Here is a 13,092-nt window from a genome sequence, read left to right as displayed (position 1 = left end):
ACCCCATTAGGAACTTCCTCAGCAAACCCGAGAAAGAGATCAGGCAAGACTTGTGCTGGGCAGACCCTTTGGAGTGAGGCTTTCTGTGCCGGGCAGGTGAGAGACCTATAGTGTGAAATGAGTTATCTGGGGACAGGAATCCTGCCCATTAGCGGAAAGGACCATGACTGCAAGGGAGCATTTCCGGATGGCTCTTTATTGAGGAGAAGAGAAGCAGAGAACTGGGACCTTGAGGAGTAGAGTTTGGGGGTGGGAGGAACAGTAATATAGTTGAACTCAACTTTGGATGGCAGGAGACTTGGACTTGAGTCATAGCTTTCTTCTAAGTTTCAATGTCCTCATCACTACTTTTGAGAGAGGTCACTTGGAATCCGCATGATTCCTTCCAGCACTGACATTTTGGGAATCTCTGAGTAGTTAGACTAGGTCAGTCTCAGAATTGGGGTCCCTGGATAGTCCTGTTGAGACAACACTGCTGAGACTTTAAATATATACTGTCATGGTGTTCAGGCAAGATGAAGCACGAAAGAGATGAACAAGTGGAGGAGAGATGGCAGTGGTCATGTGTGGAGCGTGGAGTTCTTACCATCCCTACACCCAGATAGAATCTTGAACTTGTTTAACATTTCAAATCATAACATTTACTGAACCCTCTCTATGCTAAGTACTTTGTGGAATCCACATATGAATACTATGGGCCTTGCTCTTGGGAGCTTAGAGCTTAATGTGTACTTGGAAAGAAGAATGACACAGACATACACCCAGTTAACTTTAGTATAAGGCAACTCTAGTTCATATTACAGATTTGTTACGGTGGCTTTTTTTTTTTTTTTGAAGTACAGGAATTTCTGTATGATCAAATCTGTCTGCTTTTGTTATGATGTCAGGCTTGTTTTAGGCTTTTTGCTTCCTGGGATCAAATTATCCCCTGATTTTTTTCTCCCAGTTCTTTTATTTTTTTTTTCTTTTCAATTTTGATATTTCATTCATTAGTCTCTCTGGAATTTTTCAGGTATTCCCTCTTAGTCCTCGATCCGTTGCAGCTAATCAGTAACCAAGGACCATGTGACCACTGCTCACAGAGACTTGATCATGCAGGTGATGATGGTGAATTAGAGGAATACGACCTCCCAAGGTAAAACTACTTTCTCTCTCTTTCTGGGAATATGACCCTGCCCTTTGTGAGTTTCTCATAGCCTGCACTGAACATGGTCCTAAGATCACTCACCCATCAGTCTCAGGGATTTGTAGGTTGGAGATTTGTGGAGCCTCATTGGTTCATTTGCCAGTTGTCTGAGATTATGCTTTTATGCACAGTTGCTTGGATACCCCTGGTGTCCTTCTGGCCCTGTGGTCTCATCTGTCCCTCCTCCTAGTTCTCTAGCCAAGAGTTCGCCTCCCTGCACACATATCAGTGCCTGGGAATTCTTTCTGAGGGAATTTCCCATTCAGTCAGACAGAGGACAAGTAGTTTTTCTTTTGACCAACCTCTCCTTAGACCAGCCCTCCCTGGTCTTCTGATAAGTCTTGTTTCTTTCTCAGGTCCCCAGAACCACATTGGGCTTCCTTTTGGCACATCCTTGTGCATTTCTCTTTCTCCCTTCCTGCTTTTCTAGCCAAAATCTCTATGTCAGTGAGCTTATACATTTGCATGACTTCCTTTGTCCCCTCTGTCTTACTCTCAAATTTGCATTCTTGACATATTCTTCCTCTTCTCATCTAAAGTGTTTTCCTGTTCTTCATCTTCCTTAGTGACATGACCATTGTTGATATTCAGACCTGGATCTGGTAACTTTGAATTCTTTCTTTTAGTCATCCTCTGTATCCAGTCTGATATAAGTATATGCTTTCCTGGAAATAGCTAGATTTCATCCTTCTCTTTCCTATCATTATCCTGGACTAGGGTCTCACTATCACATTCATTTATTCATTCGTTCAACAAACATTTATTGGGCACCTAGAAAGTGGCAGACCCTCAGTAGAGGGGTCATGAATACTGCATTCCTAAAGTCTCCCCACTCATTTCCCTTCCTCCATTCTTTCTTGCAGTTCTATTCCATCTGGGCTAATCTTCCTAAAGCATTCTTTTTTAAAGAAACATGTTTAATTCAAGTATAGTTGACATACAATGTTATACCCTAAAGCGTTCTTTTCCTCATGCCATGTCTAGGAAGGATGATGTGAAATTTATTGTCCAAACTGGGATATTTTTGTGAGTTCAGGAGGCCACTGATTTATAATCATGCTAGAATAGCAGGTATAAGCCAGCTCTGTTCTGGGACATCTGAGATATATGAACGCTCTACTCCTAGGTGGCATCTCTTGATTCTGTTTTCTTCAGTTTGCAACTCGTGGGATAACCAGCTGCCTCTGTCCTGTTTTCTACTCCGTGAAGCTGAGAGAATTATTAATGTGCTGGGGTGTGGAGGGAAGTTTGAGAACTAGGGGATATGAATAGCAATGCTCAAAAAACTGTGTTATTGACAAGTGAGAGTGAGACAGGAGAACAGCAAGGTAGAAAAAAGAATGTAGACTGGGGAAAGAAAACGATGATGACGGGATCCCTGGGTGGCGCAGCGGTTTGGCGCCTGCCTTTGGCCCAGGGCGCAATCCTGGAGACCCGGGATCGAATCCCACATCAGGCTCCCGGTGCATGGAGCCTGCTTCTCCCTCTGCCTGTGTCTCTGCCTCTCTCTCTCTCTCTGATGACTATCATAAATAAATAAAAATTAAAAAAAAAAAGAAAACGATGATGGTAAATACTTATTTCCCATTGACCATTAAATTATATCCATATATGCCCCATAATTTCAGTGTTCTGACTCCTATAACTTCAGGCAACTTCTTTCATTCCTTCATTTGTTCATTCAAACAAAAATTTTTTTGATTCCTACTGAATGCCGGGACTGTGCTAGTTGCTGGGAAGACAAAGGTGAAGAAAATGGACAAAATCCCCACCATCATGAAGCTATGTGATACTGTAATCTCACACTTATTTCTGAGTACACTGGCCCTGTGCAATCTTTTTTTTTTTTTTCTGCCTTTCCACAAGCTTCTTTTGGAGGAAATAATTTCATCTTCTGGGGCTCATCCAAAGGTGTGCGTTCTTAAAGTACCTTTCCCCAAAGGGATTCAATTCAGTAAATGTCCCCTTCCCTCTTACCCTTCACCTGTTGATTGGGTACTTTATAAATCTTAATTTGGCTTCTTCATTTTTCACCATTTACTCCACTGTAAGCTCCTTAAAGGTAGATGCAATACTTCATGCTTGTATTAGTGTGCTCAGGCTGCCATAATAAAATCCCACAGACAGGCAGTGTAAACAACAGACATTTCTTTTCTCACAGTTCTGGAGCCTAGAAGTCCAAGATCAAGGTGACCACCTGATTCAGTTTCTGGTGAGGACTCTCTTCCTGGCTTATAAATGGCCACCTTCTTGTTGTGTGCTCAAATGGCTATCCTCAGTTTATTGGGAGGAGGAGAGGCAGAAATGGAAGCAAAAATGAGCTCTCAAAAAAAAAAAAAAAGGCTCTCCTATGTCTTCTTATAAGGACACACTAATCTTGTCAGGTCAAAGCTCCACCCTCATGATCTCATTTAACCTTAATTTACCTCCTTAAAGGTCACATCTTCAAATATAGTTACATTAGACATTAGAGCTTCAACACGTAAATTAGGGATGAGGGGGACACATTCAGTATATAACAATCCTTTATTTTTAGTATTTTTTAATTGAAGTTTGGTTTGCCAGCATATAGTATTTTTTTTATTTACATTCAATAATGGTATTTATTTCTTTGTGACAGAGCCATGTAAATACCTAGCTATTAATATTTTCCATGAACACCTCTTTCTTGAAAGCCACGAGACTAATCTTTTCCACAGCAGCCTTTGACAGTAGAATAGTTACTACAATAGCTAACTGGGAAGCTTCAGATCAGTCATGCCTAGAAATGAGACAAGCTGGGGCTGGCTTCAAGGCATTATCTCATTCTGAATCCTTATTATGTCTTGTTCTCATAATTATGAAGATCCATTCTCAAGTTGGGAAGTCATTTCCCAACTTTTCATAAAAAATACTATAAAAAGAATTAAAAAATAATGCAAGTTGGCAGAAGACAATTTGCTAGCAAAATGAGAGGCCTCTATAACAGTAAATATATAAACTTACCCGCCTTTTCATCCATCCATTCATTCATCCACAGTTATTTTCTACCTTTCCGCAATAATGCTTTTTAAAATTTTCCCTGTGTTAGATCCAAAACAGAGATGTGTACAGAGTAGAATGCTCAGTAACTACTACTTTAAGACATGTATGAAAAAAAGAGTTTTAGAGAAGATTGCAAATGGAAAAGAAATTCAGAAAGAACCATCAACTTTCCCGGAGAGAACATTGGAAATGGCTTCACTTTCTGTCCCACCCTGCTCTGCAGGCACCTGGCTTCTCACTGAGTTTCCTCCTTATTGATTAGGAAAGGTAACAACAGCTGGATGTGTTCAGTATCCTGGCAAGAATCCACCCTTCAACCACCATTTTCTCTGCGTTTATATCTTGAGCACAGATTTGTATATATGTGTCCCTGTATGGCATCAGTGGCACCTATATTCCTGAAATATGAATTCTAATCTCAATTGGAAGTTCTCTTCCTTTCTTGCTGATCTTGAGCACTGAACCACTGGACATGCTTCTCCTTTAGAGAGTGTGACTCAGCCTATGAAAAAGCTATGAGACCATGGAAACTGGTCAGACTTTTTTGAAAAGCAATAGGCAGCATTGCAAAACAATTTCATTCCTTCTGATCCAATAACTCCTTTGTGGAACTTTTATTCTAGGAACATATTTCAATTGGAAGAAAACTTTATCCAAAGTGACAATTGAAGTGGTTAAACCTCAGGGAGCAACAGAAATGTCTAACACTAGCAAAATTGTAGGTAAATTATAATGAATTCAACTGGTAGTATATTTTATTTTCATAAAATGATCTTATGATGATAAAAAACTAACGTGGAAAGTTACATATGAAATTTAAAGAGATAGAATGCAAAATTATATCTACTGTATATTTGTAATTGTATAACTATACATATGGACAAATTTGAAGAGGAACATGGTAAAAGGAACATTAATTATGTGTTAGTATCATGGGGTCATCTTTCTGTTTCCTTTATGATTCCAGTCCCCTCCAGATTTGAGATATCCTAGGGTTACCAGTGTGTCCAGAGTTTCATGTTAAACCCACTAGGCAGTTCATGCTCGTTCCTGTCATGGGTTTCATGTATTTGCCCCTTTTGATTGCACTGCCTCCTCCTTTCACCCTTTTGCCAATGTTAGATACTTACATTATACCATGCACAGTCTTATCAGAGTTTCCCCTGCCATGCTTTAGCTAGCCCTGTTCCCCAACTCAGACTCTCAAATTTGCAGTGGATTGAATGATAGCTTATCAGAGTGATAGCTTGGTGAGAAACAGACAGACTGAATGAGTGCATGTGGCTGGATCCAGCTACAGAGCAATCCCTACAGAGTAGGCTGTGGTGTGACTAGGCTCCAATAGGTTCTGGTACTGCAAGAATAGTGTTCCCCTTTATTAAGACAGAACTTAAAAACAGGGATGTAGCCAGGGGCCTTGTATCTGGACTTTGAACAAAAGATGAATTCTTGTACCCTAAGACCATCCCAGTTGCTGATCTATGAAATAGTTCTTGAGTATCTATTTTGTGCCAGCCATTATATCATTGGTATTAGGGGAATAGGTCAGCAAGAACTAAAAGCCAAACTGTTTTTGAAGAGCTACTGAGGGATGCCTGGGTGGCTCAGTGGTTGAGTGTTTGCCGGAGTCCCAGGATCGAGTCCTACATCAGGCTGTCTGTATGGAGCCTATTTCTACTCCCTCTTCCTATGTCTCTGCCTCTCTCTGTATGTCTCTCATGAATAAATAAATTAAATCTTTTTTTTTTTTTTTTTTTTTTTTTTTTTTAAGAGGAAGAAGAGCTACTGAACTAAGGATCTTTCAGTTCATTTTTTCTGGGAACCAGGTGGGGAGTTTGATGGCTCCAATTCTGGGAGTAGAATGTGAGACAGGAAGAAATCAGGATGGATTTTATATTATTCATTGCTTATCCTAATGCTGGATCTGTTGGGTTCCTCTCTTATGCCTTTACCTTGGTCTCGGGGTCTACCCTCATTTTTCTCATCTTGCTTTTGATCTGTTCCGCCATCTTTGAACACTTCTTCTTCCATGTGAGACCCTGTGATGTACTACATCTTGTTATCTTTGGATAATTCTCCTTCCTCCAGGAAAAAGAATAGGTAATATTGCAATTTCTGTTTCTTCTGTCAGATGGTGGAACTGGAACTGAGGAGGTATTGATTGCAAAGTATTATTCCTGAAAAATTAGAATCTTGCACTTTTCAAGAGAACTCCACAGAGGTATTTCCCAGGAAGTCAAAATTTAAAAAGCTCCTCTGAAGAGAAAGAGAAGATTCAACAGGCCACTGTGATGTTTCAAGCAAGAGAAAATGAGGAGAAAGACAAGAAATTTCAGACATAAGACAGTTAAAGACAATAAAACACTTACAGAAGTAAGTGAGCAAGAATCTGAAAAAGATGGTAGTCAGTGCTTGGATCCTATAACAAGCAGGAGAATTCAGGCTGAAAAGAAACAGTATGTATGTACTGAGTGTGGGAAAGCTTTTAGTCAGAGTGCAAACCTTACAGTGCATGAGAGAATCCACACAGGAGAGAAACCCTATAAGTGTAAGGAGTGTGGAAAAGCCTTCAGTCATAGCTCCAACCTTGTTGTTCATCGGAGAATCCACACTGGACTGAAGCCCTACACATGCAGTGAATGTGGGAAATCTTTCAGTGGTAAGTCACACCTCATTCGGCACCAGGGAATCCATAGTGGGGAAAAAACGTATGAATGTAAGGAGTGTGGGAAAGCCTTTAGTCGGAGTTCAGGTCTTATTTCACATCATAGAGTTCACACTGGGGAGAAGCCCTACACTTGTATTGAATGTGGGAAAGCCTTTAGCCGTAGTTCAAATCTTACTCAACATCAAAGAATGCACAAAGGAAAAAAAGTTTACAAATGTAAGGAGTGTGGGAAAACATGTGTTTCTAATACAAAGATTATAGACCATCAGAGAATTCACACAGGGGAGAAGCCTTACGAGTGTGATGAGTGTGGAAAAACTTTCATTTTAAGGAAGACCCTTAGTGAACATCAGAGACTTCACCGTAGAGAGAAACCTTACAAATGTAATGAATGTGGGAAAGCTTTTACTTCTAATCGAAACCTTATTGATCATCAGAGAGTTCACACTGGAGAGAAACCCTATAAATGTAACGAATGTGGAAAAACCTTCAGGCAGACTTCTCAAGTTATTCTACATTTGAGAACCCATACTAAGGAGAAACCCTATAAATGTAGTGAGTGTGGGAAAGCCTATCGTTACAGCTCGCAGCTTATTCAACACCAGAGAAAACATAATGAGGAGAAAGAAATCTCATAAATAAAATATATTGTTGGTAGTAGTCCTAATTGCTACTTTTTATAAAAGCAATTTTTCATTATTATCAACTTAATTCAGTTTTTAAGACTCCATGCAGGGAAAGTAACCAGAAACAGACAAAGATTAACAGAGGGATATTCATGCCAGCATCATATATAACAAGGAAGAGAACTAGATTTTCAATAGGACGTGGTTTAAATGAATGATAGTCTATCTACTTGATGGTTTTGCAGCCATTATATAAACATCTTTAAAGAATATTTAATGCCATGGGGGAAAAATTTGTATAAAACAGAAGATAGAGAAAAAACAAGTTCGATCCAAATATTTGAAAAGCATTTACATATAGTAGAGAAATGGTTATGAAATAATACCAAACCAAAACATTGACAGTGATTATCATTGGGTGATAGAATTATAGGCTATTTCTATTTTCTTCTTTATACTTTTCTATGCATTTTAGATTTTCTACAATGAGAACATACTACTTTTATATTCAGGAAAGAAGTATAGTATTTTTTTTATTTTTTATTTTTTATTTATTTTTTTTAGTAATAAATTTATTTTTTATTGGTGTTCAATTTGCCAACATACAGAATAACACCCAGTGCTCATCCCATCAAGTGCCCCCCTTCAGTGCCCGTCACCCATTCACCCCCACCCCCCGCCCTCCTCCCCTTCCACTACCCCTAGTTTGTTCCCAGAGTTAGGAGTCTTCATGTTCTTTCTCCCTTTCTGATATTTCCTACCCATTTCTTCTCCCTTCCCTTCTATTCCCTTTCACTATTATTTATATTCCCCAAATGAATGAGACCATATAATGTTTCTCCTTCTCCGATTGACTTACTTCATTCAGCATAATACCCTCCAGTTCCATGCACATTGAAGCAAATGGCGGTATTTGTCATTTCTAATGGCTGAGTAATATTCCATTGTATACATAAACCACGTCTTCTTTATCCATTCATCTTTCGATGAACACCAAGGCTCCTTCCACAGTTTGGCTATTGTGGACATTGCTGCTAGAAACATCGGGGTGCAGGTGTCCTGGCGTTTCATTGCATCTGTATCTTTGGGGTAAATCCCCAGCAGTGCAATTGCTGGGTCATAGGGCAGGTCTATTTTTAACTCTTTTCCAAGATCTATAAAGAACTTATTAAACTCAACACCAAAGAAACAATCCAATCATGAAATGGGCAAAAGACATGAACAGAAATCTCAGAGAGGAAGACATAGACATGGCCAGCACGCACGTGAGAAAATGCTGTGCATCACTTGCCATCAGGGAAATACAAATCAAAACCACAATGAGATACCACCTCACACCAGTGAGAATGGGGAAAATTAATAAGGCAGGAAACCACAAATGTTGGAGAGGATGCAGAGAAAAGGGAACCCTCTTACACTGTTGGTGGGAATGTGAAATGGTGCAGCCACTCTGGAAAACTGTGGAAGTTCCTCAAAGAGTTAAAAATAGTACAGTATTTTTTAAGTGCAACCAGAACATGTTCATTTTCACTTGACAGTGTTATGAAAGGCATGGAGAATATGGACCCTAAACTCATGGGATTCCACCCTAATACTGGTACTTGGTAGCAGTGGAACCATGAGCAAATCAGTTCCTTTTAGAGCCTGTTTACTGTTTGTTAAATAATAAACACTAGTCATTGGTCTTTGCAGTTTTAAAATAAGCTGGCTGTATAGTTGTCAGCTGTTAGGTTAAAAGAACAGCAAAAATTTACTACATTCTCCTCTCCACAGTTGTAGAAGGATGTACAGATAATAGAGGCTTTATTTTTTAGGTATATGTCTACAAAACCAGAAAAAAATGTCCCCTTATGAAATTGAAACAATTGCAGGTTCAAAACTGTAAAGATGCAATGAGCATAATCTAAAACTAGGGGAAGACTCTGCCTTCTCATGTTATGTATAGTTTAGTAGCTAAAGGTGCAGACTTTGGAATCAGAGATAGGTGTTCTGATCCCAGATCTACCTCTCACCAACTTGTCAAGGTTGGTCAGGAAGTGAGGAAATGCTGAGTCTTTCTCCCTTTTATCATCTATAAAAACCTTTCTTAAGAGAAGGGAGGGATGCTGTGCAGTCAGTACTACAGGTGCTTACTAGCTTTCTCTGCATGTCTTTAAGTCCAGCCCTTTGAGAAGGCCTTAAACCAGTATTTTAAACTTCTAAGTCCTTGGCTCAAAATCCACCTGGGAACACTTAGAAAGAATCTGCCCATTTTTAAATGGAGTTGCCCCTCTTTCTTTGTATATGGTGAATTCCTAAGCCTAATGTCATTTGTTTTATGCATATAAGGATTATTGTTATCCCATTCAATTCTTATAACATTTGTACAAGATAATTGTGTCTTGGGGTTAGGTGACTGGCTACTTAGTGATTGGAGTCAGGATTTGAACTCAGATCTGAGGTTTAAGTCTGTGCTTTCTTCATTATACCACAGTGCCTCTGCCCACCGTGATGGTTCTATATGTGAGCAGGAGACCAGTTGTGATTCTCCTGAGTAGACACCTCTGTGAAAGGACATTGTATCTAAATAATTATTTGATCATGGTTTCATAAGGAAGATGCTATCTGTCTTCCCTAAGTTTGATTTATGGCTTGTCCCTGCACCTTGTAATTTAGTTTTAAGGATTATATATTTCTTCCTTGCTGTTACTGGAGACAAGGAAGCAGAAGGTTGTAAAGGGTATAGTGTGAAAAGAGATTGTTTGGTTTCGTCCTATTTTTATAGGATTGGTACATGGAATTTTGTGATGTAATAGTCCATCTTTGTTTGTGTGGTTATTCAAAAGAAGGTTGCTGGATTCAGGGATAGGACTGTTATATCACTGTTGAATAGGCACTTCCCTAAGAGTCTATGTGGACACAAGGGTAGAATAACCCACATATGGCAGTGGGTTACACTACTATAACACTAAGGGTCCTTCCATCATTTTCCTCTTGTCACATGTCCTTCTAAAATTAAGGGAGGCATTTGTAATTAGCATCCCATGCCTTTTGTTATGCCAGCCATCCTCACCTGCTGATTACCTATGTAGAAACTCCATGACTGATGTCTACTGGTGGCCGAAACTAAGAAAACAGTCAGTTGGCTTCTTTATACCTGTCAGAGGTTGTATTTTGAGCATTTATTATTACTGAGCAGAGTTGTTGATGCTTCCTATATTACTGAGTAGGTATTCTCTAACCAAAACAATTTCCTATCACTGTGTCATAGTGCCTGAGATTCTTCCTTCAAATAGGCTCTCTTTTTCATCTTAAAAGACTTTTGTGATCTTCAAAAGTAAATACCTTCTGGAAGGATGCTGTGCCATTTCAAACCCAGAAATCTGAATACAGATCTTCACTTATCTTACCCCAGGCAAGGTAAGATAATAGACGCTCACCCGTTTTCTAAGCTGATACTTTTCTCAAGCTGCACAGGTAAATGCTGATAAGTGGTCCTCATACCCTTTCAGATAAATATTCCGTAGTATAATGTGAACTGATCATCCACCTTCCTCCAGGGACACTTTCAAGACTACCAGCTGTTTACTTCAGTCAGACTTGAATTATGTAGTTCTTATCATACTTTCAGGCTTTTTCATGACACACTCTGCACTCAGGATGTCTCTGTGTTTTTTCCAGTTACCTGTGCTAATGGAAACCAGTGCCTCCTCTGCGGCCACTCATTTGTTAGTTTTGGTCTCCCTCAACCCATTTACCTGAGTTTATTTCCATTTTCCCCTATTTTCCATCAAAAACCCATTGCTAGACTACTGTGTAGTGCCTATCCCTTTTTATGTTATCTACTGGCTTCTTGTGCACTTACACTTATTCATTTATGTTTTTAGTACCCTGAATATTCTTGAGGAATATGAAGAGGTGATATTTTTTAGCCACAGACATCCTGGTTGTGTAGAATTGCTCTTGTGTGGAATAGGAATATATATGTATCCTTTTAGTTGAGAAAGTGTGAAATAAAATCTCATTTTTTATAGCTTTGATTGAAGAGAAATATGAAAGACAAAGAATCTGCATAGAGAGAAGAGTTTCTCCTTAGGTTTAGAGATATAATATTTTATTGGTGGTGTGTACTGTATTAGGTCTTACTTGGAACTGAGAAGAAAATCAAACCAAAAAGGGGCTTAAATAGCTGAATAATTCTGTTGCATTTAAATCCTATAAGACTAAATTTTATTTTAGTTCGGTATCCTCAGTGACAGATTTCTTTTTTTTAATTTTTCCATTTAATATAAATAAATAAAATAGTATGCTCGTGTTGTTAGATTGTTTTCTGAAACTGATTGTCTTTAATCACCTCTGATGTTATAAAACTGTTTTTGCAGGACATAGTTATAATTCCTCCAATAAATTCTGTTGTCATTCACTTGTTATAAATACCACTGAATTTTTTTATCTTGTTTCCTTTGTTCAGAGTGGGAAGAAAACAGTTCAGTTTGCTTTTCTTTAAGCAGCTGTTTTTGGAATGATGTGATTTTGCTTGTTTCTGATTTAAACGCAACACAAAGCTTGTTCTTTTCATACTCCTACTACATAAATCAGAGCTCCCTAGCCAACAGAAAGTGTCCTATAATTTCCTTAGAGGAATTGTTTAGCCGATTATTATCCGAGTCCCTTTCTCTGGGCCCATCTGTGTTTCAAATCTTTACCATTCCGTAGACCTCAGATGGCTATATAAAACCAGCCATGTTCCCTGAAGTCTGTTTCTGCTCCAGAAAGTATGTTTGTGAGTGGTATAAAGTGGTATAAAGGAGATAGCAAAAAAAAAAAAAAAAAAAAAAAGGAGATAGCAGACTCCTTTCTGGGCATCATAGATAAGGACCTGACTAGTTCCCACTCTTCCCACTGACCATTTAAATGTACATGGTACAGTTTGACCACAGGGATTGTAGACATGCAAAAGCTATAACCAGTCTCTGAAACTAAGGCCAGTGGATTCCAAATTTGGGAACCACAGGAGGTAAAAGCACACACACAGATCAATTTCCAAGGCCCGCCAAATGTGGGCCAAGGTCCAGGAGTCTATATAAAACAACACTTTTGCAGTGGGAATTGAAAATTTTTCATTAGGAGCCTTGACTCTTTACCTCACTACTGTGATGATAGTCCATTTTTCCCTCAGAAGAACCTATAAATTACAAAATTATTAAGACATATATCAAAGTTTGTATAACCATGACAAATTAGCAACCAGTTTATGGAGTATGAAACAAAATGCTGTCACATTTGCAGTCTGTTTTACCACAAAATTGAGCAGAGATTAATGTCCTTAAAAGGCATAAAAGAACAGTAAGGCAAACTAGATAATTATAAAGCCCTTTGGCTGCAAAACAACCTAGAAATTCTGGATTAAATTTAAACATTCTTTTCAAGGGCTTTTGAGAAGGTGAAGTAAACACACAGAGCCTAAAGTAAATAGGAGGTGGAAGTCAGAAAGGTAAGTGGGTGATGATACTTTGGGTGCTGTGAGGCAGTTTGATGATATTGGTCACAAGGGACATAGATTTTACCTGCTGCAAGTGCAGAATTTGAATCTGTGGCCTTGCAAGAGG

At 38.8% G+C, this 13,092-nt stretch overlaps 2 protein-coding genes across 6 annotated transcripts in view; both read left to right on the top strand.

Annotated features, from left to right (window-relative positions):
• The first annotated feature begins 1,006 nt into the window (after positions 1-1,006).
• On the top strand, positions 1,007-11,906 carry ZNF660 (zinc finger protein 660). The gene is made up of 2 exons (XM_077857532.1): positions 1,007-1,135; positions 6,342-11,906. Exon 2 carries the CDS (start codon positions 6,521-6,523, stop codon positions 7,514-7,516), a length of 996 nt encoding a protein of 331 aa, XP_077713658.1. The 5' UTR covers positions 1,007-1,135; positions 6,342-6,520; the 3' UTR covers positions 7,517-11,906.
• Positions 1,016-13,092, top strand: part of ZNF197 (zinc finger protein 197) — a 49,151-nt gene continuing 37,074 nt past the window's right edge. For 2 of the 5 annotated variants that reach the window (XM_077857526.1, XM_077857520.1), the window contains exon 1: positions 1,016-1,135. The gene's annotated coding sequence lies outside the window, so the exon portion shown is untranslated. Of the gene's footprint in view, positions 1,136-6,739; positions 6,870-13,092 lie in introns of those variants that run through there. The other 3 variants (XM_077857525.1, XM_077857523.1, XM_077857524.1) reach the window with 2 other exon arrangements.

This window comes from Canis aureus, chromosome 19 (genome assembly GCF_053574225.1).
Source record: "Canis aureus isolate CA01 chromosome 19, VMU_Caureus_v.1.0, whole genome shotgun sequence".
Taxonomy (NCBI): domain Eukaryota; kingdom Metazoa; phylum Chordata; class Mammalia; order Carnivora; family Canidae; genus Canis; species Canis aureus.
Note: the sequence above shows the minus strand (reverse complement) of the source record. Positions and strands in the feature narration are given on the sequence as shown.